General features: G+C 44.6%; 1 protein-coding gene across 6 annotated transcripts; it reads right to left on the bottom strand.

Annotated features, from left to right (window-relative positions):
- Positions 1 to 826: 826 nt before the first annotated feature.
- On the bottom strand, positions 827 to 26703 carry AIFM1 (apoptosis inducing factor mitochondria associated 1). Of its 6 annotated transcripts, none has more exons than XM_083596694.1 (17): positions 26479 to 26703; positions 23623 to 23765; positions 19393 to 19486; positions 18938 to 18967; positions 15932 to 16056; positions 15705 to 15835; positions 14376 to 14466; positions 13251 to 13335; positions 13042 to 13118; positions 11474 to 11582; positions 9243 to 9350; positions 7382 to 7470; positions 6547 to 6687; positions 4689 to 4831; positions 3044 to 3168; positions 2487 to 2683; positions 827 to 1103 (listed from the first exon to the last, which is right to left on the bottom strand). In XM_083596694.1, the coding sequence occupies exons 1-17, from the start codon at positions 26549 to 26551 to the stop codon at positions 1032 to 1034; spliced, it is 1833 nt and encodes a 610-aa protein (XP_083452820.1). In that variant the 5' UTR covers positions 26552 to 26703; the 3' UTR covers positions 827 to 1031. The 6 variants fall into 6 exon arrangements, with proteins under 6 accessions (XP_083452820.1, XP_083452821.1, XP_083452823.1 ...); XM_083596695.1 differs by lacking the exon at positions 23623 to 23765 and adding an exon at positions 20696 to 20823 and having other exon boundaries at positions 26479 to 26656; XM_083596697.1 differs by lacking the exons at positions 18938 to 18967; positions 23623 to 23765 and adding an exon at positions 20696 to 20823 and having other exon boundaries at positions 26479 to 26677.
- Between the last annotated feature and the right edge of the window lie 7 nt (positions 26704 to 26710).

The raw sequence follows: 26710 nt of genomic DNA, 5'->3' as shown, positions 1-26710 counted from the left end.
CCAGATTACTTCACCCTGTTTTACAGTGCTAGAAGATAGATTCTACACCAATTTACTTGGCAGTTTATCTGGCAAGGGAAACTTTTGTTGCATGCCATCAGCAGCAAAACCAAACCTGCTCCTTGTATATGAGGGGTGTGTGTGTCAAGAAAAGGAACATGAAAACCCTCAGCCTGAAAATAACTCCTTTTGTCTCTGCCCAAGAAGCTCCCCTTCAGCTTTCGAGAAGAGAAGGTGTCACCCTCTTGCTGTTACGAGGCAAAGGGATTTCCCTGAGTCTCTCCAGTGTTCATTCTCTCAAGCCTCCCCTACAGCCAGAGGGGCAAAGGGGAAGCAAACATGGACAGAAAGCCAGGAGGAGGATAGTTGAAGCCAGGGATGAGGAACTAGCAGTTTCCTAGATGTTACCAACTCTGATCATCTCTTACCATTGGCCATGCTGGCTGAGGCTGATGGGAGTTGGAATCCAACATCATATGCAGGACCAGAAGTTTCCCATACTGTTGCAGCTGGTCTCTGAAGCTCCTGATTTTCACTCCTACCCAGCACAGCTGTTCCCCCTCAAAGGCTGATGTCAGAAAGGAGTGGCTTGTTTTACATCGTGACTGCCCAACCTTAACCTTCACACGACCATTGCTCAGTGCTTTTCCCCCAGGGGGTACTCAAGGGTATGCAGTACCAGCACCTCATTTTTTGTTGTTTAAAAATTGTGGCACTTATTGTAACAACTTCATGGTGAGTACCAACACCTATTTCTCTAGAAAGAAAGAAAAGCATTGCCAGTGTCCAATCAGCAGCAGGGAGGTTACCAGGAAACAGGCCACGATTGCTATTTAGAATCCGGTTTAATTCATGGTGCAAAGAGAGCCCAAGTCTTGGGCCATTACAAACATTCACAAATATTCACACACACTCTGGTGGGCAGGACAGGGAGGGGGCACACAAGCAGACAAGCCCACGCAGCCTGGTGCCTAGGCCTTCATCTTTTGAGTTTCCAAATGCATTCCAGACCGAGGATTTGGTCGGGACACTCATTCCTCATGAATGTTGAAGAGCTTGGCAACTTCATTGAGGTCAGCGTGCTCTTCCCCATCCTTGATGATCTGCAAGAGAAATAAAGCAGCTTCTGCCTTGTGTTCCTTTACCTGCTATGAGCCTACACTGTTCAGCTGAAGCTCCTGAACTGCCACTTAGTCCACTCTGCTATCAAACACCATGGGGTGTCCTTTTTGAAAAGCCCCCCGCCCCTGGGCCAATCTCAGCACTGTTACTATCTCAGAAAACAGATTAGATGCAATGCAACATACTTAATCTGCAAAACCTGGGATGAGATAGAACTAATGGCCCAGCCTAGGCCAGATGTAGAATGCTGTTTCTCAGGTTTGTTCCCTGGCATCTCCTGATAGAGGGAGGGGGCAGGGCTAGGAAATACCCTTGTCCAAGGTCTTAGAAAAAAGCTCCCAGTCAGGGCAAATAGTACTGATTTATATGGGGGACATAAATGAGGGACATATATGGGGGACATATAAAAGATGACAAGACCCTAAATGAAATCCAGCTACTCGTGTAATCTTGAGGACTCATATCCTGCCTTCTCTATTCCTTAGCTGTTGTGCAAGGCAGGCAAGAAAACCAGCCCTGTACTTCTCTTCCATTAGGCTATCAGGAGCATCACCTCCAAGCCTCCTAACTTGCAATTCACAATACATTTATGGCTGTAAAGTTTGCTTTATGCTAGCTAGATCCTATTTGCAAGGTCTTCTTCTTCTTGTTTTTGCCACACGGAAAAAAGTGTGAGCTGGAGAAGCACTGGTGTGCTGCAGTTACTCTAAATAGTCACAGAGACCGAGCACAAGGGTATCACACCAGATATATGGGTGAACACATGGAGAATGACACATTCCCTAGAAGCACTGTCTGTATCTTCACTAGCATCACCCTACTGGATCACTGACATCTCATCCACGGAGAGTTGCCCATCTCCTATTCACAACAGTTTGATTACAGCTTCAGAGTTTGGCAGACAAGTCAGTTCTAGTTCTGTTGGCCCTTTTTTAAAAAAATAAAATAAAAATTAAATCCTTTCTGAAGACCACTGATGCTAACTGCCAAACACAGCATCGAGAGGCAATGAGTGCCACAGGGTGCATCAACGGAACTATTACTTCTTCTGGACTGTCAAAAGGCTGCAAGTGGCTTCTACAGGAAGTGCTTCTTTTTGCCCATGATATGATTCTTTTAAGTTATGTATCTTCTACCTTTTCAGCCCCAGGGCCTACTTTTAACCCAAACATGCATTTCTTAATCTTTTCCCATATGTCTGCACAATGGCAACACTCCTGTTGTGACCCACCCTGGATCACTCTGAAGCCCACTAGTGGGTTCCGACCCACCAGTTGAAGACCAGTGGGCTAAGTAACGGCAGCCATGTGGATGTCGATGGCACACCCCATGAATAAACCCACCCCCAGACTCATGCTGCTTACCTTTCGAGCAATTGGCATCCGGTTAAAAATGTTCCACAGCACAATTCCCACCACCACTTTATCCCTGAGGTAGAAAATGACGCCTTTCCCGTAGTCCTCTCCCTGCTGTGGGGCCTGCAGGCTGGAAGGCGAGGCGGCCGAGACCTTGAGCTCTGGTGCTTCTAATTCCGTTTCACTCTCGGAGCGGATTCCAGTTCCTAGAATAAACTTGGTCTTAGCCTTGTGCACAGCCTGTTGTGCTCTCCTCTCCTGCCTGCCTTGCATGCCAGGGTCTCCCAACCTGTGATGATGGACTACAACTCCCATCAGCCCATGTCAGCATGGCTAACGGCAAGGGATGATGGGAACTGTAGTCCAATAAAGGAAGGGCACGGATTGCCCACTTCTGGGATAATCTTTAGTAGGCTGCGTTTCACTCCAAGGGAGAAATCAAAAGCTACCCTTATGAGAAGAAGCAAACACTTCCTCCAACCCAAGATGACTCTTTTATGAATCAACCAGTGGAAAAACTGAAGCTAAGCCCCCAAGCATAGCATAGTTAAGGAGCGAAGTCTCACCTGATTCCTCTGTGGCTGATCTTGGGGTGTCCTTTGCTGTTGCTTTAGCAAACACTCCCACAGTGGGCAAGCTGCCGTCCACAAGACCAATAGCTTCATAGCCAACATCTGGGCCCAGATCACTCCTAAAGAACCAAGCAAAGACAGTAAGGGCTAGCTCAGAAATCCAAGGCAGGTTGTGACTGGCATTCTGGCATTCTCAAAGCACAAAGAAAGAATGACTGAACACAGAGAGGCTCTGCAGTATCTTGAATCTCTTTATTATAGCCCAGGAAGGTTGGCATGTCTTTAAAAAACCCCAACTGCATCCATGTTTTCATAATGTGGGCTGAAAGCAACCAATGTTTTGGAACATAACTCTTAGATTACAAGAAAAACAAAATGCTGTCACAGGTATTATGTAGAGTGGCATGTCATTGGTTGTTTTTAGATGCATTTGTTCTACTCATGTGAACATGTTTTTAGCCATATGTGTTTTATCCGTGTTTGTTTTCATTTTTGTGAGCTGCCTTGATTCCCAGTTCTATGGTAGATAGATGACACACAGACAGACAGACAGAAAACTCATGGGAAGTAAGGGGCAGGGGTAAAAGTACCATCCACTGAAAACCCATCAGATATCCAAAGCTGCCTCATCCAGGTCAACTGCTGTCCGCCAAGCCTAGAACTGTCCACTGTAACTGGTAGTGGCTGTCCAGGATCTACTGTAACAGATTTTCCCTATCAACTGCTACCTGAGATCCTTCAACGGGTAATGCTGGATTGAACCTGGAGCACTCTGCTCAACCATTTTAATGCCCTAAGAATTAGAACTTTCCTCTTTATTTTAAATAAAAGCTGAAGCATCAAGGACACTGACCACCGCACCAAATCCTAGTTTGGCAGAATATGTACAGCTTTTTGTTATAGCAGCGCCTTCTAAAGTGGTGCTCTCCAGATGCCGTTGGATTCCAACACCATCAGCTGCAGCCAGCAGGGCCAATAGTTAAGGATGGTGGAAACTGTAGTCCAACAGCAACAGAGACACACCATGTTGGCTACTCCTGCATGTAGCAGAGGTAGGAGCCTTGGGGGAGATGTCTGGAATTCTGAGATGAGGAAAGGAATATTCCATTTCATATTGCAAGAGGGGAGGAATAATAATAATAATAATAATAATAATAATAATGATGATGATGATGATGATGATAATGATGTAGTATCCAAGAATTAAGGGAAAGCATATCAGGAAGAAATGTTAGAACCTCTCCTTGCTTTCTACTTGTGGGTTGTTGGGTGCAGGTTTTTTGTTTTTGTTTGTTTGTTTTGTATAGTAAGGGAGCATTCAAAAACCAACCTCAATCTATAGCCTAACCATCTTATCCCCACCTTATTCTACTGCCTGGCAGGGGAGATACCTTGATCCTACCAAGGATCTCAGGCACCAACACAGGGGGAAGATACCTCTGCCAGAGACCCCAGAGAGCCACTTTCTATCAAGAGCAGACAATACTGGGCCAAATGAACCAACAGAGTGAAGTTAATATGAAAGGCAGATTCTACAACTTTGCTACACCAAGTTGATGCAAATGCAGCACATTGAAAAGGTCCAGGCAGATCAGCTCAACCTGAGCAAAATCAGACAGAACAAGAGAATCCACATTACCAGAACATGGACTGGTGCCAATATGGCTTTGCTGCTCCCGTCATGTTCTCTCCTGCCAGCCTTCCGCTCACCACAGCGTGATCATGGTGCTCCACACGCCGCCTGCCTAGCTTGATGTCATAGAAGCAAGCAGCATCCCCTGCCTGGGAAAGGTGCAAAGGGTGAGGACTGGGCAGAGAAAGGTCAAATTAATGAGAGATTTATCAGGTCCTTCAAAGCACCACCGTGGCTTCAATCTGGGCATTGTTGGTCTCCAGCTGGGAAAGGTGGCCTGAAACTCTTTTTAAGAATGCTTGCAGCGTTGGTGGAGATGGAAAAAGAGGAAATGGGCTTTTGGAAAGTGATTAAAACTAGAGCAGAATGAAGCTGTCCCATATTCAGCACTGAATATGCTGCTAGTCACAGTCAGGAACCCTTAGCTATTTTCTTTTGGGGAGTAGGAAATTTGTGTCACGATGACCAGAAGCTTAACTTTCTTCGCTTTAAATGAGAACAGTTTCTCAGCATCCCATGCACATTACTAGATTCCATGCCAACAAGCATGTCATTCTCCTTTAACCCCTGCTCCTCAAAAGCAACATGCTTGGATGTTTCTTCCAACTGTCATCATCCAGAGGGAGAGAAAACAGCATTTGGGCACTCCTCCATTGTGATTAGATAAAAACAGAGCTTGGTCTCCCCCACTTCCTCCAGCAACGAATTTCCATTGCTGAGACCATTCAAGGGAGAAACAGCTGTAGCCACCTCTCCATTGTACTTAGACCCAGGTCTATGATCTGCTGAATTACTGTCCGGCATACAGGTGTGAAGAGTTTTGGAGGAAAATTAAGACAGTCTAAAAACAGACTTCTCCAACCTCCAGATAGTTGGGACTCCATCTCCCATCGGCCCCAGCCAGCAAGGATGACAGGAGTTGTAGTACAAGAACATCTGGAAGCCTCCAGGTTAGGAAACACTGGTTGAAACCATATCCAAAACAGACTGCTGTTCAACTTCCAAAACCTTCCCACCCTTAGAACAAAGTTCTGAGGCACTGGACCATCCAAGGAGAGAAGCAGAGACAGGGCAGGGGAACCACTGATGAACAGACACAGTGAAATAGATCACAGGGTGATGGGTTAATAATTGGGGTGTGGGGGTGGAGAGGGCTAAACTGGAAGCATTGCAATTGGATCATTCTGCAAGTCATTTGTAAGCATAATGTTCATGATGTGTTCGTAAAGCTAGTTCTCTTTTGTAAACCACATTGGGAGAGCTTTGCCCTGGAAAGCTGCATGTATGTAAGCACTTTAAATAATAATTGATGCTCTTATCATACAGGTGTGTGTCCACCCCCCTTAAGAGTGATTGATTTGTGCGTGGTACTGGGAAATAATTAAACAGTTCAATTCAAACTTGGAAATGGTGAGAGAGAGCTGGAGGGTCCTCATGGCTCTCTGACAAAAGTCACTGAAGAGTTCAGTGAGGGTGGAGGAAGCCCCAAAAAGACCAGAGGCACAGCAGGGATTTGTATTGGCTGCTCAGCCTCCTTGCCTAATAGCCAACGTGCGAGGTAGCTCAGGAGCAGCACTGCTTTCCCGCGCATCCTCCAGCTATCCCCAGAGCTTCAATTCCAGTTATGGATACTTTTGGATACAGTATTTTTTTGTATGGATTGAAGAGAGAGTGGCAGAGGTGTTTAAAGGGTGTTTAGGGGTGCTTCCCATTTTATGCAATTTTACTTAGGCGCACAGGGCCCCAGAACATAACCACTGCATTAAGTGGGGAGTTGCCTGTACTAAATCTTTGTATTCAGTAAACTCTCCAGCAGCTCAGGCCCATTCAGACGCTCTCTCCATACATACACAAACACACTTACCACCCAGATATTGGAGCGGGCCTGGAGCTCTGCATTGACCCTAAAGCCCCCGAAGTCTGAGTCCACCTCCAGGCCAGCTGACTTGGCCAGTTCAACATTGGGCTCCAGGCCCACAGCTGCCACAATGTGATCGGTCTCCACCTGAAAAAACAGAAAAAGCAGACCGTTTTTTAATTCCTCTGAAACTACCTGTACTATGTGGCTGCCAACACTTAGAAGTCTTAGCCCCAAAGTGCTTACAGTCCAAAATTTGACAGAGAGGTGAAAGCAGAGGAAAAGGAGTGAAACAGGAGTCAGCTTAACTGCGGTGGAGAGGGGAAAGACTATGCATTTACTTCAGTTACACTGACTTAAGTTGGTTTCAGTAGGGAGCAGGAACCAAGTGTTGGGTTATATTATGACCACAATTCACTCCTTCTGTGCACAGACAGACACACATAAACATAAGAAGAAGCTGGACCTGATCACAATAGCACTCTCCCCTCCTGTGGTTTCCAGTAACATTATTCACAAGTGTTATACAGTGGTACCTCGGGTTACATACGCTTCAGGTTACATACACTTCAGGTTACAGACTCCGCTAACCCAGAAATAGTACCTCGGGTTAAGAACTTTACTTCAGGCTGAGAACAGAAATCGCGCAGTGGCGGCACGGTGGCAGCCGGAGGCCCCATTAGCTAAAGTGGTGCTTCAGGTTAAGAACAGTTTCAGGTTAAGAATGGACCTCCGGAATGAATTAAGTACTTAACCCAAGGAACCACTGAACTGGCTCTGACAGTGGAGGCAGAACATGGCAAAGGCAGATGATCCATCTTGTCACTTGCCCAGTACTCACTTTCCTTCCATCCTTCAGTCTTATTTGCAGCCGGTTTCCAACAACAGATACAGACTTGACAATGGCATTGGGCATCACATTCACTCCCTCTGCAAGTAAAGCACAGAAAACAACTACTGCCTGATGGCAGGAGGCCATAGAGATGCAGTGGAGAAAGACAGAATTGCTAGGGCTCCCAGATGTCTGCATTTTTCCGGACATTACTGGGATTTCAAAGGTGGAATTGACGTATGGGGGGAATTTCCAAAACGTGGTGCTTCGTCCTGGATCTCAGGCAGGTCAACAACTTTTGGGATCTTCTTTAAAAAATCAGGGGTGTCCTGATTTTTACTTTTTGAAATATGACAACCCTAGCAATGCCTGAAGGTTGCACACTGCCTTGCTGCCAGACAGAGCAGAGCCAGGCAGAGAAAAGACACAGCAGCAGGGTTGGTCAAGACCTGGACAGCATCCAGCTCACCCCAGAGCAGCAAAAGGAACAGTGCTGGTGACGCAACACCTTCAATTTAAAGCCAGTGATCAATTTGCTTCCCCCATGCTCATTGTAATTGCTAGCACTGCACTCTTGCCTGCCACCTTTTCTTTCAATACCGGAAGTGTGCGCACGGACGCTAACTTTATGAGCGAGTGCCTCTACATGCCTTGACTTCCTGTTCTTCCCCACTCCATTTGGGCTTTCATATCTATTAGGCTCATCAGCCTGCAGGCAGGGACTGTGGCATTTTAATAAATCTGTGCAAACTTTAGGAGCTTCATAAACTAAGCATGCAGGGATGGAACAGGAGTGCCACCAACCATTACAATGCAGCAGAGAGAGAGCGAAGGTGGGGGATTAGAATAATATAATTGTAGAGTTGGAAGAGACCACAAGGGTCATCAACTTCAACCTCCTGCAATGCAGGAATCTTTTGCCCAACGTGGAGCTCGAGCACACGAACCTGAGATTATGAGTCTCACACTCTGCCAACTGAGCTATCCCAGCTTTTGCTTAAGGGGGAACATTAATAGCTGAGGCAGAAAGAGACTTGGCAGGGCAATTACAGAGGCATGGCAGGCTGGGATGCAGTTTACAAAAAGGGATCTTGCCTATGGTTATAGCTGACAGCAGGGAGATCCTAGGAGGGGTTGCAATGCAGGGTGCACAGAAGTCGGGAAGCGTTTTAAGTCAAGGGCCACATTCTCTCTGGGGGGGGGGGGGAGTTACATACCAGCAGACACTTGCTTTAATTCTGTTTCTGCCAGTCCCCCCCTTCCCCCTCAAAAAAAATATTTTTCTTTCTCATGGCCCAACACAGAAACAGAACCGGCTCACCAGGAGAGGAACACAGCACTCGCTCCTCATTCCTGCAAGTTGCTGGGAGAGATGAGGTGAAACTGCAGCTGGGTGCGAATCTGCTGCAAGCCGGATTCAGCCTGCACAACAGCAGTTCCCCACTCCCGAGCTGCAGGAAGGAGCCTACACCTGGCTGCCCAAAGAGCGAAAACGTAGAGTAGCAATTGCACAGGGAGTCAGAATGCAGATGCTAGGTGGCTGCTTTGGATGTAAGCGGCAGGGCAGATATGCTTTAAGCAGCTAGGAAAATGTGCCATGGCCATACTGCAGGCATGAGATAAGCATGCTGGGGTGGCAAGCCTCAGCTATGCCTTCTAGGATCAAACGGCAGAGCTGCCTCATTGCACAAGGACTGTGCAACAGAAAGATGGCTTGGAGACAATTCTCATGCAAGTCTTCCTGCTGAGAGGCTGTTGCAGCCTCAAAATCAGACTATGCCAGTCTACAGCCCAGGCTGACATGCGTCTGGGTGCTTAAGGATAGCCTCTCAACAGCTCCAGCACGAAGGCAGAAAAGGAAGGGCCTTACCTCGCCTGACTTTGTTGGTGGTCCAGTGGCTCAAGTACTCAGGAAGAACTTTGCCCATGTTGCCATTCTCTGGGAACATCTGGATCACTTCTAGGCCCCTTGACTGTGCTGCAAAGGGAATTGGAGAGTGTGAGCTACAATTTGTTTTAGGGCATAATTCAAAGTGCTGGTTTAAGCCCTAAGGCCTAGGAGCAGAGTACATGAAAGATTGTATTTCTCCCATTTAAACCTGTCCGTGATTTAAGAGGCCCTTCAGGTGTCCCCACCTTCACAGAGTAAGCAGGAAAAGACCTGGAAAAAGGGTCTTTTCTGAGCTAGCACCCGGTGCAAGAAATACCCTCCACAGACATGCCCATAAAATTAAAAGTTGGAATGTGTGTGAGAAGGGTTGAGCAAGTGAAGGCTATGTTTGCAAGGGAACCACAAGAGAAGGATGAAATCGCATGCACACAGGACTATAGCTGTAACTAGGAGGAGGAAAGGGACACGGGTGGCGCTGTGGGTTAAACCACAGAGCCTAGGACTTGCCGATCAGTAGGTCGGCAGTTCAAATCCCCGCGACGGGGTGAGCTCCCGTTGCTCGGTCCCTGCTCATGCCAACCTAGCAGTTCGAAAGCACGTCAAAGTGCAAGTAGATAAATAGGTACCGCTCCGGCGGGAAGGTAAACGGAGTTTCCGTGAGCTGCTCTGGTTCGCCAGAAGCGGCTTAGTCATGCTGGCCACATGATCCGGAAGTTGTACGCCGGCTCCCTCGGCCAATAAAGCGAGATGAGCGCCGCAACCCCAGAGTCGGCCACGACTGGACCTAATGGTCAGGGGTCCTTTTACCTTTACCTTTACCGAGGAGGAAAAGGTAAGAAAGTTGTTATGGCTTGCGATTAAACCAGTAGAAGCTAATTGGCAGAAGTACTGCCATATATGGACATAACAAAAAAGCTTGTGCTTTTTTTTCAAATTTGGGATGCCACCCTTCAACTACTTGCTGGTTCAGGTTGTGTTGCACTGGCTTTGCAACACCTAAATAAAAATCCTGTTTGACTGACAATTGGTGTCTGGGTTCTATTGGCTGTCCAGGCTATTGGGTATGGAATCCAAAATTCCCCCAACAGCACCATCAGTGTTAGCTTTTGGCATCAAGTCAATAGAATTCACTGATTGTTTGGGGGATAATATCATTTTACAATTTTCTCAATTTGCAGGAAGACTGCAGGTGTTCGCTTCCATTGCTTTATCTCCCGTTTTTATCTTCAGTGCTGATGCTTTCTGATACTGTTGCTTCTTGGTGCTACGTGCGTGCATGAATGAGAGACAGATTTATTGTAAGATACCTTGGGAGCAAAAGACCAAGAGGTGCCATATGAATATTTAAACACCTGTGCATGCGTGTGCACACACAAGACTGAGGCTGGGAACAAGATTGGTCACAGCAAAAGCCAGTAAATGCATGTACTCCTGCTTTCTTTTATGCCCAGCAGACTTCTGCACACTCAAAAGTGAGAAACTCCTCAAGGCTGGTGTCTTTCTGCTTGGCTTCCTGGGAAATTGGTACACATCACCACTTAGGCAGGGCTGTTGTGCTCCAAGCTCCCAGAACCACCTATGCAGGAGAACAGAACTTCAGTATCCTGAGAACAGCCACATTTAATACATTAACAACATTCTAGTCCTCATCACTGCAGAAGAGAATTGTGGGAGGGGGGGAGTGGCTGGGCAGCCTCTGGTGCAGTTTCAGAACCTGGGAAGATATAAGCCGGACCTCCAATCAGCGGTGAGGATGGAAGGCTAAGCAGCCAGTCATTTTTTTAAAAGGACAACAGACTTAGCACATCTAATCTACAGTTAACCTTACTAGTTCTCAAGAGAGCGTGTCTCTCAACAACAACTCCAAGAAGTAAATCAAAAGGCAAAAATTTGAACATGGGCAGAACATGTGAGATTTTACATGCTGCCAAGCTGACCTCATTGCAGTGAAAACAATCCAGACCCGACTGATTCATTCCGAGCAAGGAAACTCACTGTGTTTATTCCACTATTCTCATTTCTAAGTCCTTGCACTGTGGCAGAGCGCTTTAAAATTCTTGCCTTGTTCATCACCACAGCAGCAGGTTTGAACAGGGAGTAAGAGTGGTTTAGCCAAATAAGCTTGATGATCCAGTGGCTATTTATACCCTGGTATCACACTCTCAACTCCTGCTCTTTGCAGACTCTCACTAATCAGAGGTCACACTTACCTCTTCGCCCCAAAGCACAGGCTAACTCACTACCCAGGAAACCACCGCCAATAATGGTGACTGACTTGACTTCTCTGGAAATTTTCTCCAGTGAACGGAAATCTTCAACCTGCAAGGAGACAGGGGAGCATTTCAGTGGTTCTCTTTAGTCAGTGTTAGTAACGATGTCCCTGTTCAGTACATTAATCAGAAAAGTTCTTAGTTTATAGTTTCTCACTGAGACCAGTGAGCTACAAGGTGAGCAGAGGACCTAGGAGCCCATTCTCTTTTGATATTGCTTGAGGTCTACAGGTAACACAAGACAGGGATGTGGGTTTCCCATAACCGTGAGAATCCCAAATTGTGACTGAGCAATGCAAAAACGACAAATCCCCCCATTTTTTTCAGTTCAATATCCACACCATTTTTTCCTTCTAAAGAAGCCTTCTAAAAGCAACATAGCAAAAACAGATACAATATCAACACAATAAAGCAAAATAAGAGAAGACATTATCAAACAATGAAAGTCAATGCAAGCTAAGCTAGCAGTTTGAAGGAAAGCCAAGCTTTTGTTGTTTGTTACTAGTTGATTAGGGACGCGGGTGGCACTGTCGGTTAGACCACTGAGCCTAGGGCTTGCCATTCAGTAGGTTGGCAGTTCGAATTCCTGCGACGGGGTAAGCTCCCATTGCTCGGTCCCAGCTCCTGCCCACCTAGCAGTTTGAAAGCACATCAAAGTGCAAGTAGATAAATAGGTACCACTCCGGCGGGAAGGTAAACAGCGTCTCCGTGTGCTGCTCTGGTTCACCAGAAGCAGCTTAGTCATGCTGGCCACATGACCCAGAAGCTGTCTACGGACAAACGCCGGCTCCCTCGGCCTATAGAGCGAGATGAGCGCGCAACCCAAGAGACGTCTACAACTGGACCTAACGGTCAGGGGTACCTTTACCTTACTAGTTGATTTGGTAACTATGAAAACTCTTGGTTATGGACAAGATTTCAATCCAAATTAAATGGGGCACAGAACCTGTTCCTTGCGGATGACAGTCTAGAAAAATGTTTTTCATTTGCTGCACATTTTAACATTTTTTAAAATGTTCTTAACATGTTTAAATGTTTGTTATTGTTTCCAATGTTTTTAATACTTTTATTTTAAATCAACTGCACTGTTCCAACTACTTTGTTGTCTGCCACCCTGGGCTCCTTTGTGAGGAAAGCAGGATAGAAATTAAACTCTCTCCCTCTCTCTCTACACACTCACACACTCAGGAAAAACAACACATGAAAGACACTTGCATCTAATGTTATAAATTTGGGGTGGCAGGGAGGTGGGGAAGAAGAAAAGGAAAAAATGAGAAATTGCTCTGGGATTTTCTGATATCTTTCATATCTTGAGATGTTCAAGAAACACTAGTGCTTGTCTGCTTTGCATTTTTTCTTTGTTTTTTTAATATGCTTTTTAGGGGGGAATCAATAAGCTTTCAGTTCTATACAATTTCTTAAAAACTAGTCAATTAATAAGCATAAATTTATCATGGTAACTGATGGATGAATTGTTGGTCAAAATATGGTTCCCCTCTTCAGATTACCTTCCGGAAAAGGGTAAGTCTCTGCTGCACCTCTTTGCCTGCCCTCTCAATCACAGGAAGATTCCTTGGAGAACCACCTGAGGACACAAACGAAATACCAAAATCACATCTAGGCAGAATATCAGAGCCCTCTGGCATCTTGGCTAATACACCCCATGTCCACCCACTGTAGACTGAAAGAGAAAAAGAAGCAGCCTCCACATCCTAACCTGTGGCAATTAAGCACTTGTCGTAGGAGATCTCTGAACCGTTGTCAAGTTTCACTATGTTGCCTCTGATGTCCATGTGGACCACCTGCAAGTCAAACACAAGCTCATGTTTCGCACAGAAATGAGTGAGCACACAGAACCTGAGCAGCATTCTCTAATGCAGCCTTTCTCAACCTTGGGTCCCCAGATGTTGTTGGGACTACAACTCCCATTATCCCTGACCACCGGTCCTGCCAGCTAGGGATGATGGGAGTTGCAGTCCAACAACGTATAGAGACCTAAGGCTGGGAAGAGCTGCCCTAACAGATAACCTTTGCTTGCCAGTGGTGTGTGGGGCCAGAGGCAAAGTAGGCAGAGAAATGGTTCTAACTCTTACTTCTGTACAGCTGGCTTCATTCAGCCATGTAAAAGCCAACATTCAGGCAAACAGGGTGCATCACTGCAGTTCAAGGATGAATTCCAGCCAGGAAAACACACACAAGGAGGATAAAGAGAAGGGCTGGTATGAGTCATCGCCTAAGGTGAGGGGCTAAGCAGAGAGGCTTGGAGGGCCAACATTGCCCCTGAGGCCTGAGGTTCCTCATCCTGCCTACATCATCTTGAGAGGACCTCCTATGGGCTCCCCTGGCTTGGGTGACAGTAAAAGAAATGGAGGCAACCACTGCTATGGAACAAACTATCCATTGCCTGGTGCCAACTCTTATCTTCTGGCACCAGGCAAGCCCTTTTTAATTTTTGCAAGCCTTTTAACATTTCTCCTCCCTAGGAACATAGGAAACAACCTTACTACAAGTCAGGCTACTGATCTATCTAAATACACGTTGTCTGTGCACTGACTGGCAGCAAAAGCTCTCTGCCATTTCCAACAGAGGTCTTTCCCAGCCTGACTTGGAGACTGAACCTGTGACCTTCCGCAGCCAACACATGCACTCCGCCAATGACCCTTCTGCCAGCCCCCTGCTAAAATTGGGTGTCATGCTGTTTTATATACAGCAGCATCTCTTTCAGTTTTGACACAGATTGGTTTGTTATTGATTCTGCTTTGGTTTCAAGAAATAAAGGAGAGGATATAAATCCCTTCAGATATGGTACTGATGAAACAGATGTAATCAATGCTACACCAACCTTCCTTCCAGTGAGGACGGCCACTCCACCATTCTCTAAGTGAGGCAGGTCACGTGCAGATACATAGAACGAAGGTGGCTGGAAGTATATACTGCAGTGGGGTGATAAATAAGATGGGAGAAAGTGATGCTCCACTCTAAGTAGCCATTATCTTCAGACGTGCTTCCTCCCATGTATACCTCCACATACTCAAACCCAGTAGTGGCCAATGTGGTCCCCTCCAGTTGCTGTTAGATGACATCTCCCATCATCCCTGACCACTGGCCCTGGGGCTGGTGCGTTTTGGTAGTCCAACAATGCCTGGAAGACCCTACACTGCCTATTCCTGTTTTAATATCTCCAGAGGTGACCCTGCTTCAAAGTGCTTGCACTACTCTCCTCAAGTTAGGCAGCTGAAGATTAGGACTTCTGGGTAGTGATACCCTCTGGGTGGAATTCACTGCCCCATGAGGCCAGTGAAAGTCAATCCTTGATGAATATTTAAAAGCAGGTAAAATCTTAGTTAGGAACAACACTTGCTGCTTAAGACTGGCTGCTGCTGTTATTTTATTGTTGCAGGTTATTATTATACAGGGTGCCCATTTTTATTGTGCTTACTGTTGATTATATCATTCAATGGATCATAAGCTGCCTCGAGAGCCCTTAGCTTTTGGTCAACAAAATTGGACAAAAATACTAAACTGTACATTAAACTTAAAACTCAAAAGCAATTCTTGGGAAAGATACCAGGATCCTTCGTGCCAGGGATGGGTTGATCTCATACTTTTTTTAAAACACAGAATCTTCATGGTCCCCCAGCATGTTTTAAAGGTACAAAGCAAGCAATTCACAATCTCTCAATACTTAAGCCGTAACTGATCTGTGTTGAGCAATCCTGAGTATACACTCTTGCTCAAGGACATACAATGAGCCATGCTGGACCAAGAGCCAAGAGGTCCATCACTGTTTGCAAGGATCCCGGCAACAAGCACGTCTAGGAGCCAACGCCCCAACCTGCAGATAACAACCCAACTTTTTTGCTCCAAATTTATTCAGTTGGGAAATAGCTGCAGCACTTGAGGGAGGAGGTACCTCAGGAACAGCTAGCAAATCCATACAGGGAGCAGGGAACAGAAAGATTTCAACCAGCAAAGTAAAGAGCTCTGACCAGACTTCTAGGGACCTATTGTGCACCACTCATTGCCAAGCAGGAACATGAGGCACCTATTTGGGTAACAGCAGATACTTTCCAGGGCATTGCTTTGGATTCCAAGTCTCAAACACTCACATTGATTATCATTTTGGCACATTTTGGGGGAATATGTAGTGAGGGAGGAACAAGAAACCCACCTCCTCTGTTTACCATTCCATTGCTTGAACCGCAGCGTTTCTGGGACATCTGGGTCATCTGAAAACCACAGTTCTTTGGAAAGTGGGGGCCGCATGTATGGAAGTTCAGGGTCTTCAGACACAATCAATACCTTGGACATGAGGCAGTGAAAATATTTACCTTGAGAACCTCAACAAGTACAAGAAAATTTGATGTCACAGCCAAACTCCGTGCTTCTGTCACTTACCTTGGCCCCAGGATCTCGAGCCCGGATGGATCTGGCTGCAGCAAAAGCAGCAGTGCCTCCACCAATTAGTAGGAAAGGAGCATGGGACGGAACTTCTGAGCGAGCGGCTGCTTCTGTTTCTTGGGCTGCAAGCAACAGACAACCAAGTGGACAGTGAAGGCAACCACAAAGGAAAAAGGTCTCTCGTCCAAAAGAAACAGAAAGGGAAAAGAGCTAAGTCTCATCTCTCTGCCTGAGAATAATTTTAATACCAAAGAAACAATATTAGTGTGTAATATAGTGACTTCATGTATTCAAAATGCATCTGATATTTTCATTGTTGTAATCCTCAGAACACCCCTATGAAGTAGGTCAATAGTGCCACCCACAGTTATATCTGTCTTGGAGGTTTTATTAAACATGATCAGAGGGGACCAGCTGGTTAAAGGGATTCAGGTCGGAACTAAACAATACAAACTGAGAGCGTTTGCAGATGACCTAGTATTAACTTTACAAGAGCCAGACACTAGTACGAAAAGAGTTTTAGAGCTAATACAAGTATTTGGTCAAGTAGCAGGTTTTAAGCTGAATAAACAGAAAACGAAAGTACTGGAGAAAAATCTAACAGTTGCTGAAAGAGAGAGGTTTCATAGTGAAACCGGTTTAATGGTAGCAAAGAAAGTGAAATACCTGGGGATTAATTTGACATCTAAGAATGTGAACTTATTTAAAGACAATTATGAGAAATGTTGGACAGAAGTTAAGAAAGATTTAGAAATATGGTCAAATTTGAGACTTTCCTTGTTAGGCCGAATTGCTGTTATTAAGATGAATGTTTTGCCGAGAATGTTGTTTTTGTTTCAAACATTGCAGATTGTGAATAAAATGGATTGTTTCAAGAGGTGGCAGAAAGACATATCTAGATTTGTCTGGCAGGGCAAAAAGCCCAGAATAAAATTTAAGATATTAACTGATGCAAAAGAAAGAGGGGGGTTTGCCCTGCCGGACTTAAAATTGTATTATGAATCAGCAGCTTTTTGCTGGCTGAAAAACTGGCTGCTTCTTGAAAACACAGACATTTTGGATCTGGAAGGGTTCAATAATAGGTTTGGTTGGCATGCATATATATGGTATGACAAGGTTAAAATTCACCAAGGTTTCAAAAACCATATTGTTAGGAAAGCATTATATAATGTTTGGATTCGGTATAAAGATCTGTTGGAAAACAAAACCCCTAGGTGGCTGTCACCAATGGAAGCTAAGGAAGTGAAAAAACTTAATATGGAATCTAAATGGCCAAAATACTGGGAAATTATAGAACAAGAGGAGGGAAAAGTGAAATTGCAGAGTTATGAGAAATTGAAGTTTAAAGTAAGAGACTGGCTTCATTATTACCAGATAAATGAAGTTTTCAAACAGGACAGGAAAATTGGCTTTCAGGTGGAGAGATCAAAATTAGAAACAGAATTGTTGGAACCCAATACTAAGAATTTGTCAAGAATGTATAACTTGCTGTTGAAATGGAATACACAGGATGAGATGGTTAAATCAGCTATGATTAAATGGGCACAAGACATTGGTCATGACATTATGTTTGCTGACTGGGAACAGTTGTGGACTACCGGTATAAAGTTTACGGCATGTAATGCCTTAAGAGAGAACATTATGAAAATGATTTATAGGTGGTACATGACCCCAGTCAAGCTTGCAAAAATCTATCATACGCCCAATAATAAATGCTGGAAATGTAATGAAACTGAAGGTACTTTCTACCACCTTTGGTGGACGTGCCCAAGGATCAAGGCCTTCTGGGAAATGATCTATAATGAAATTAAGAAGGTCCTTAAGTGTACCTTTCATAAGAAACCAGAGGCCTTTCTCCTGGGCATGGTAGGCCAATTGGTGTCAAGGAAAGATAGGACGTTCTTTATGTATGCTACAACAGCAGCAAGAGTTCTTTTAGCAAAGTATTGGAAGACACAAGAACTACCCACGCTGGAAGAGTGGCAGACCAAGGTAATAGACTATATGGGACTGGCCGAGATGACTGGCAGAATCCGCGACCAAGGAAAAGAGACGGTGGAAGAAGATTGGAAGAAATTTAAAGTTTATCTTAAGAACTGTTGTAAAATTAATGAGTGCTAAAATGTCATGGGTAATGTAAAACAGAATTGCAGTGACAAATAATTGGGTAAGAGAAAAGGGATTAAAGAAAGTGAATTATAAGTAATTGAAATTAGGGGTTGCTGGAAAAGTTTAAAACAGGGATGCAGAAAAGGGAGGTATGGGGAAGTCGTTGAAACAAGGTTTAAGGAAAAGAGGTTATGAAATTATACGTGTTTATATGTTTGTTTGTTTATGTATTGTCAGTTGTATTGTGTTTTAATATATGTTGGAAAATTAATAAAAATTTATATATAAAAAAAAAATAGTGCCACCCACAGATTGGAAATGAGGGGCTGAAGCTGAGAGGACAGTAGCTTACCTAAAACCACCTATCGGCACAAACAACTGTCAGGTGTGATGTGAATTGTAGCAACACCTGGAGGGGCACAGGTGCTCTCTCCTGTTGTAAGCTTTACTACAACTTAGCAAACCCTCCAAAACAATGGTGGTCACTCCAAAGAGACAAACAGGGTCAGCCTAAAGCTTAAATCCAGGTTAAATTCCTTGACATCACCATGTAGGGACAGGAAACCCTGGAGGGCAGGAGATAATATTAAGCTAGACAGATCACTGCTCTGACTCTGTAGAAAGCAGCTTCCTGTATTCACAGTAGCATCAAAACCACACCAGGATCACAAGCCCAAGCACAGGGGCAAAATACAAAACTTTCCTAGGGGACCCCAAAAACGTCTCTTCCTTCCTTATAATCCAAAACAGAAGAGCAGACAGCCGCTCCATCATAGCCTCCACTGCAGCATTTATTTCTGAAGCAGCACACATTGTAAAAATAACACTATTCAAAGATACTTTGGTGGTGGTGGGAAGGATACAAAGTCTGTCTGTCTTGAAGCACTCTCTCACCTGCTGTGCTCTGGGAGGCAGCATCTGCTTCTGGAAAGAGAGGAGATGCAATTTGGAAAGCTGCCCTGTGCAGGTAAGCAGAATGCAACTTCACATCACACGCAGATCAGGCCAACATGCTAGTTTGATGGGGATGTCTGCTACAGCTAACAGGATAGGGTCGTATTTGCTCAGAATCTTACTGCTAAAGGCCTATTTCCCCTCTGTTGACAGCTCCGTTTCCTTACATGATGGTAAAACCTTTTTAAACAGCGAACCTCATTTGAACTCTCTTCTTTGCAGATCCCAGCTTGCAAACCAACATTTTATAGCAGGGACCTGCTTTGACACGTATCAGCCCCAGCCAGCATGGACAGCTGTCAGGAGTGATGAGAGCTTGAGCTCAACAACATCTGGAGGTGTTACACATCCCTCTTCTAAAGGTTGAGGCAATCCTGATAAAGCTAGATACATACCTGACAGGGGTTTTGCATCCTGCTCGGGGCGCTGATCCATTGTTGCAATGCGCTCATTATACCGCTTTTGATCTTCTCTTAATGTCTTGTACGCCTAGACAACCAAACAGGTGACAATTTTGACATACATTTGGTTTATCTTTGCATTTACTGTTAGCTGAGCAATTGGCTTTTGCCACCCGGCACACTCAGGAAAAGTGGCTTCATTCCAAGGAAGTAAAGCAAAAAAAGGGAAGCATCTGCCTCCCGGGGGGGCGGCAGTGGGAACACATTTTATACAAAGATTGTGGGCTTGAAATGCAAGGGGTAATTTGAGAGTCCCCTTTTGCATATGGGAGAGAATTTCTGCAACTCCAAGTGAAGGTTGCTATAGAGGACTGGCCAGGCTTAGCTTCAGCAAACATATAAAGGTGCAGACAGCTGGAAAACCTGATCCATGGATCAGCAGCTACTGGGCTCTGGGGCCAAATCCAAATGTTGCTCTCTTAAGGCACCAGCAATGCAGGGGCAAGACAGCTGTGGGATGGGGGAAGCAGTGGCTGTGGTCTTGAGAGGCTAGATAAGTCTCAGCAGGCTAGCTGTACTCAAATGTTGCCTCTAGTGAAAGTCGCTGCCGACTGGAATTATATTGCTGAGAAATAAGTTGGCTCAAAGTGTGCCTGTGGACTATTTCTTCCCCTCTCAACAAAAAGTAAATAAATAAAACCATGTATACTTCCCCAAAGGGGGTCTGAAAAAGTAACAGGATACCCCAACTCCATGCAAAAAGTGAATTAAAGCATCTATTAGCAAGAAGCAAAAATCACACAAATATGAGAAGACGTGGGGGAGAATGGAAAGTTAGCAATTGCTAAAAATGAAAAAGTGTGCAAGGTTCTTCTTAAACAGGTATAAAATTATGTAAGATAAAAGAATAATGATGGAGAGACAGAGAGAGAGATAGACAGAGAGAGAATCAACATCCATCAACAAAGAAGCTGAGCCTTCAAAGACAGCAGGAGCAAAGACAAGCATTTGATTTACCACAACCAGAAGCATGAACTCCAAAGTCAGCCTTCTCCAACCTGGCACTCTCTAGACTCCCACTAGGCCAAGACAACATGGCTGAAGGTCAGTGCTGATGGGAGTTGTAGTGCAACAACAACTAGAGAGCACCAGGTTGGAGAAGGCTGCAGTAAAGCTCGATTTTATAGAAAGATTAGGTTGTGAACATTTAAGACTGCCAGCATGAAATGGCAAGCTTCAGTTATGTCATGCACCACCCACCAGCCCCAGCAACCAAACTCAATGGAAAGCAGCTTACATAAGCGCCTGCCCCCGTAACTGCTCCTCCTACAATTAAGAAGTACATTAGGTTGCTGCTGCCCTTGCCAGGAGCACCTGGAGACGTTAGCGATCTAGAAGGGGGTCTGAGATGCAGGCACTGCAAAACTGTAAAAGGAGACAGGGAGGAAAGAGAAGAGGGAAAGGAAGCAGAGAGCTCTGAATATGAAATTAGGACACTGGATTATACAGATCTTGGGGTGAGCAAGGGCTGTGTCAAAACCAGTATGCTAAAAGACAGAAGGTGTTCATTTATAGTAAAGAAAAGGACTCTTTTCATCCCTGACTCATTGTAGATTTAGCTTTGACCATGAAAAGAAGCAGCCTTGTTCAAGAACAGCCACTGCCTTCCCCTCCTGCAGCTGAGGCATGTGAGAAGGTGAGGTCCGCACATAACATCTGCTATTTCATGAAATTATTCTGCAGAAGAGAATGCTAAAGCAGGTGCCACAATTCTTCACCATTACCACCAGCAGTTGCAAAGGTTCTGCTGCTTCTTTGGATTGGGTCCTAAACATTTTGACATGATGATGACGATGTATGAAGTGGCAACATTGCACAAGAGGTGCATACTATTCCAAAGGTCCTTTCCTATCATTCAAAATAAATGAGAGGCACATTCTGAATCTCCATCTAGTTGCTCTCTGAGATTATTCACATCTCTCTGTTCAAGGAACCCAGCATAATGTCTTAAGGTGGCAGGCAACTGTACATTTGCACAATGCACTAGATTTACCCATGTCTCCACCAAAACAGGTTTCAAACTGCCCATCCCATACCCTATACTGTTTTTTTAGAAGAGGAAGCACATGCAAAGAGTAGAGTGTGTGCTTTGCATACACAAGTCTCCAGTTCAATTGCTGGCATCTACACTTTAAAAAAAGTATTGGGAAGTAGGTCATGGGAGATATCTCAGCCCCAAACCCTGGAAAATTGTCACCATTCAGTTGCCAAAACAATGGGCAGCTTAATGGCCTCTTTTCATTTACAACATCAGTTATTAGCTCCTTTGAAGAGTGTTTTAGGCTGTCCCAAGCAGTTTCCCTTTAGAAAATGATTTTGATGTGTTCCACGGGCAGATCCTCTGAATGGTTTGGGAAGCATCTGATGTTGCATAGGTGCTCAAGCTAAGAAGGGTTAGACTTGGCCAGTCCCTGGGATCAGAGACCACTGGGAACATCAAGTTAAAAGTAGCTAGTATAATAAATAATGCTTAGAACAATATCTTTATATATTGTTTTGTTGTTTAGAATACCTAATGCTTTAATTGTAAGCTATGCTTCACATAGGCAAAGTCCAATGCAAAAGCTTTCCTAGTAAAAGGGTTTCAACAAAGAGACAATGGATGACTGATAATAGCCAGACTAGTAATAGACTGTGACTTGGTAATGGCACTGGACAGATCAACTACTTGTCTGACCTAGTAAATATTTCTTACCCCCATTATCCCTAGTGCCACAGTTCCTGGCAGCTGCTCCCAAATCAGCACAACTCCAAAATAGCTGGTCAGTAGTGGCACCAGTGGCTGATGCAGGATTTCACCGGTGTTGGGGGCAAGAAGAAGAGACACTGAATAATAGCAGCTTTTCTATTTTAAAAGGGTCTCCAGTGGGCCATGGAAAGCTTGCTGAGACAAATGAGCCAAGAACTAAGAACACGTTGCACAAACGCAATCAAAGCATCCTGCAGATCTCGACTGCTTAAAGACTCAGGGGTTCGATTCTCAGAGAACAGACAAACCAATTGTTCTGCTATCAGGTTCACGCATCAGGCTCATGTACCCAGTCTTTCCCCAAAGTTTTCCAGTGATGGCCTGGAATCTTGGTTTGAAATGGATTTCCAAATCTGTTTTGGAGGCAAAACATAGTTTGATCGAGTTGAACATAACAGCCACCCATGGTATACTCAAACCAGGAAGGGAATCAGAGTGGGCAAGGAGTGCAACAAGTCTGAGGTCTGATCCTGGTGACCAAACCATAATTTAAGAACGAAGCCAATGTTCCTTTTTTGCCCTCGGTTAAGTCCTGCTATTTAAGAATCTGATTTTAAACAATAATTCATAACTGACCTTCTTTTGAAAAAAGGGTATCGTGGGAGGAAAATCCTTAAACCAAATTTGCATATACCCAATCTCAAGGAATACCAAATCTGCAAGTTTCCTCAGAGACTAAAACAATGGCTTTGTCTACTGCTAATGTCATAAGCTATGGCATTTACAGCATTCTACAATGTGTCTGGAAAGCAGAAATAAACAGAACTCTCAGGCTAAGCAAGTGTATCAGCTTGCGTTTAGGGACAAGCTCAGTGTATGATGCAATAATTGCTTTAAAAAAATCTCTCCTTTACAAAAAATATCAGAATTCTTCCAACCAGTAAGAATAAACATAGAATTTCAATCTAGTTTCTGTACAAACTCAATAAAGTGGTACCTTGGTTCCCAAACGGCTTGGCTCCCAAACGCTGCAAACCCACAAGTGTTCCAGTTTGCGAATGTTTTCTAGAAGCTGAACATCTGTTTCAGCTGTTGGCATTGTTTCTGGGGCCAATCAGCCCCAGATTACAAGCCGTGCCTTGGTTTGCAAACGTTTTAGAAGTCGAACGGACTTCCAGAACGGATTAAGTTCAAGAACCAAGGTACCACTGTATAGCAGACAAAGTAGCCATTTGTTTGTGGATATATAGTGTTTGCCCTTCTGGTGAGATAACTGAAACAATGAGAGAAAAGGTTAACTTTTGAGCCAGGCTTAACTTTGCTCCTGTGAGATTTTGCTGACGGAGAAGAGAAGCACAGAAACAGAGATGAGAAGCAGGAAGAGCAGAAACCAAAGGAGGGCTTAGAAGAGAAATGACCACCGTGTAGCAGGAGACATCTTGCTCTTTTCTTGACCATCAGGCCTTTCTACTTACATAGGCCCCTGCTCCTAAGGCGGATAAGCCCACAAGAAAGGCAAAGACAGTATTTTCGCCTTTGCCTCCCGGAACACCAGAACTAGTCATTTGTCTGCTCAGCTGAACTTCTAAGGGAACTTTCCATCGCTGAAAGAAGTTGCCTGGAAACACAATTTGTTAGGAGGGAGAATAGTCAACAGTGTACCTTAATACACCAGCTAAGTTATAAATTGACAGTTGAGCAATCTACTTGTTTCACAGCCAGTGCTACATTGGTACTAAAATTATTTCACTGAGACATCCCAAAAGATAAAAATTGAGCTGTTTACCCTCTAATGCAAAGCACAAAGGTGGGCCTCGGATTTAAAATAAGGGGCTCAAGGTGGCAGACAACAAGGTTCCTCCCCTCCCCCCATCTCTATATTCACAATCACCTTGCAATCACCTTGTAAGTTAAGAGACAAGAGCCACATAATAGATATTCTGGCTTACCGTGGTTTATTGTGAATATGAAATAGGCTGGTACACATACTGTCCCATCACTCCCACTTGAGTCTTCCCCGGGGCAAACAGAATAAGCAAACCACAAAACCTTGGTTCCCTGTTATGTCTGAACCAAGAATCCTGGTTTGTAGCTCCCTAAGAGGCCATGATCTCCAAGCCATGCCTTCAGGTTGGCTAGCAATCATGGCTTGTTAGGAAGCACCTGTACTTTGAAACTCCCTGCCTATTGCTATTAGGCAGGCACCATCACTATAATCTTTTAGATGCTTGCTGAAAACTTTTTGTTTCAATCTTATACCTATCATATGCAATCCTATACATGTATATTAGCCACATTCAGTGATACTTCCTCCCAGGCAAGCGTGCAACGGTTCTTGGTCAAATTCAGTTGGCAACTGGGTTCAGCAGAATACACTCAAAGGTACCAATAGTAATCTACATCATTGGCAACTCTAAGGCCACAACTTAGAACCATAGCAAGCTTTGAGGCCACAGCCAAGAACTAAGTTTAACACTGACTAAAAGCATTGATTGACAACTTGGCATTCCATTCCTGTCCACAGGCAAGTGGACTGATTTCCAAAATCAAGAGTAACTGTTCATAAGCACCCATTAACTTCTCCCTGTTACTAAGTCCCCTAGAATTACAAACCTGCAATAATTTTTACTTACCTGATTTGTACTCATAAGGGACATTGCTCTTGTGAGTGAAAAACAGACTGGTTTATTTGTTTAAAGGAGGCTTAAAAGTGCAGCAAACATGTGAAGGAGTGGCAGAGAGCACTCTGTCCCTCCTTCATCAGCTTGCTAATTTGCCTATGTGGAATTCCTGATCCAATACAAGACTGCTTCAGCTGTGATTTGACACCTTCAATGACATAGTAAAGGTTAAGTAAATGGGAGTCTGTTTTCCCCATCATGTCTATTACAATTTAGTCACATGAGTCTTGCAGCCCAAGTCTATGCAGAACTAAGGTATTCCTAAGCTCACTGAAATAATTGACTTTAAGCACCATTAATGTGTACAGAATCAGACTTGTTAGAGATGCAGAGAGCTAAGCTTTAAATATTCCAGCATCCCCACTCACTTCTTTCTTCATTACTATAACTGCATTTTACTTGAAAACAGAAGAAGCCACAACTAACACACATTCCATTCCTCAACGATCAACAGGGAAGTTGCACCAAAATGATTTGAGACTTATTTCCAAGCAAACACTTTTATAATTGACCAGGGAGAAATATAGGCTTAAGTTCTTGATTTCAGAAATGAGATCATTTTAGGAATTCAACAGCCAAATATCTACACTGACCAATTAGTTAGATGTATGAACACGTCAAGTGCTGGGCTCTTCTTGAAATCATTCATTTGATTAACCAACACCAGGAGGGTTTGTTGACTCTAGGCACTGTACTTTGATATTTGCCCATTTAGGTTTACCAAATTCTCTTCTCTGGCCTCTTAATACCATTCTAACTGCAATCCTAACCAATTTGAAAATAAATAAATAAATGTTCTCCAAAAATGTAGGCTATTAACATATGGGTGCCAACAAAGGCTTTTTTAGGACATAAGCAAAGGATGAAACAACAGTAATAATTGGTTGCAAGACCAATAACTCTGCCTTTTAGGATAGAAAAGTGAGTTCCATTCACTTGGAAAGATCTGGAATTGTTGTTGTTGGCAACCATCTATCTCAAGAGACAATGGAGTGTCCCTCCGGGAGTGAAATGGGTAGCTACATATCTGTACTTTACACATGTTTATTACTTAATTAATAAGCCCCACTGAAATCAGCAAGGCTAACTTCCAGGTAGACCTGCTTGGGAATAATACGTTGGTCCTTGTTTTTTCTTTCTTTAAGAGCTTTGGGGGAGACTTGGCATGCACATCAACCTTTGCAGAAGTATAGCGTCATAACGACCCATATACTTCCTTGGAATAAAGCGTCAGCTTCGCATTGCCTTTGTGCATTATGCGGTACCTCGGGGTTTTTCTTTGTTTTTGGTTAGCTGGCAACTCCATCCTAAATAGCTCTCCTTGGCCCACCCCCACCCCGAGAATCAAAGCAGGTGGAACTGATTTCCTTACGTGGGCATCTGGAACGAATGAAGCAATTTCGTAACTAGAAGTTGTGAACATGTTACCTACGTTCAGAATTAGCGGGTGTGTGTGTGTTTAATGTACCCTAAAAACAAAGACACGTCATTTATGACAATCGCACTGCAGCAAAGGAAGCACTGAACCCATTTCCCCGAAGGGGAGACTGAGGGACTTCTGGAAAGACCTTCTGGAGATTCGCACCCCCACCCCACCCCCGCCTGCCCTGCCTTCCCCTTTCAGGCCACGCCGGCGAAACCCCCGCTCACCTGTCCCCGCACGGCCCCGTGACCTTGGGCCCAGCGCTCGCACTAGCCTGGTAGCCACGCGGCAGCGGAACATGATGGCGGCGGCAACGGGCACCGACCCGATTCAGGTCCGATCCCGGTCTCCACCTCTACTGACAGAAAGACGCCCGCGGAACGCCGGTCTCCCTGCGCACGCGTGTTCCCTGTCAGCGCGCGCTGCCGCTCTAGGAACGGGGGCTCTGCGACTCTACGG

The sequence above is a fragment of the Podarcis filfolensis genome (assembly GCF_964270895.1).
Source record: "Podarcis filfolensis genome assembly, chromosome: Z".
Lineage (NCBI taxonomy): Eukaryota > Metazoa > Chordata > Lepidosauria > Squamata > Lacertidae > Podarcis > Podarcis filfolensis.
The sequence above is the reverse complement of the archived record's forward strand: the minus strand, read 5'-3'. Positions and strand labels throughout refer to the sequence as shown.

What these genes read in the sequence shown, in the direction of transcription:
- AIFM1 (XM_083596694.1), bottom strand. Translation starts at nt 26,551, where the DNA reads ATGTTCCGCTGCCGCGTGGCTACCAGGCTAGTGCGAGCGCTGGGCCCA. An exon ending in GACTTACCCTTTTCCGGAAG is followed by an intron (nt 11,583 to 13,041) that starts GTAATCTGAAGA and finishes GTCTCCTTGCAG; the next exon opens with GTTGAAGATTTCCGTTCACT. An exon ending in CTGTGCTTTGGGGCGAAGAG is followed by an intron (nt 9,351 to 11,473) that starts GTAAGTGTGACC and finishes TTCCCTTTGCAG; the next exon opens with CACAGTCAAGGGGCCTAGAA.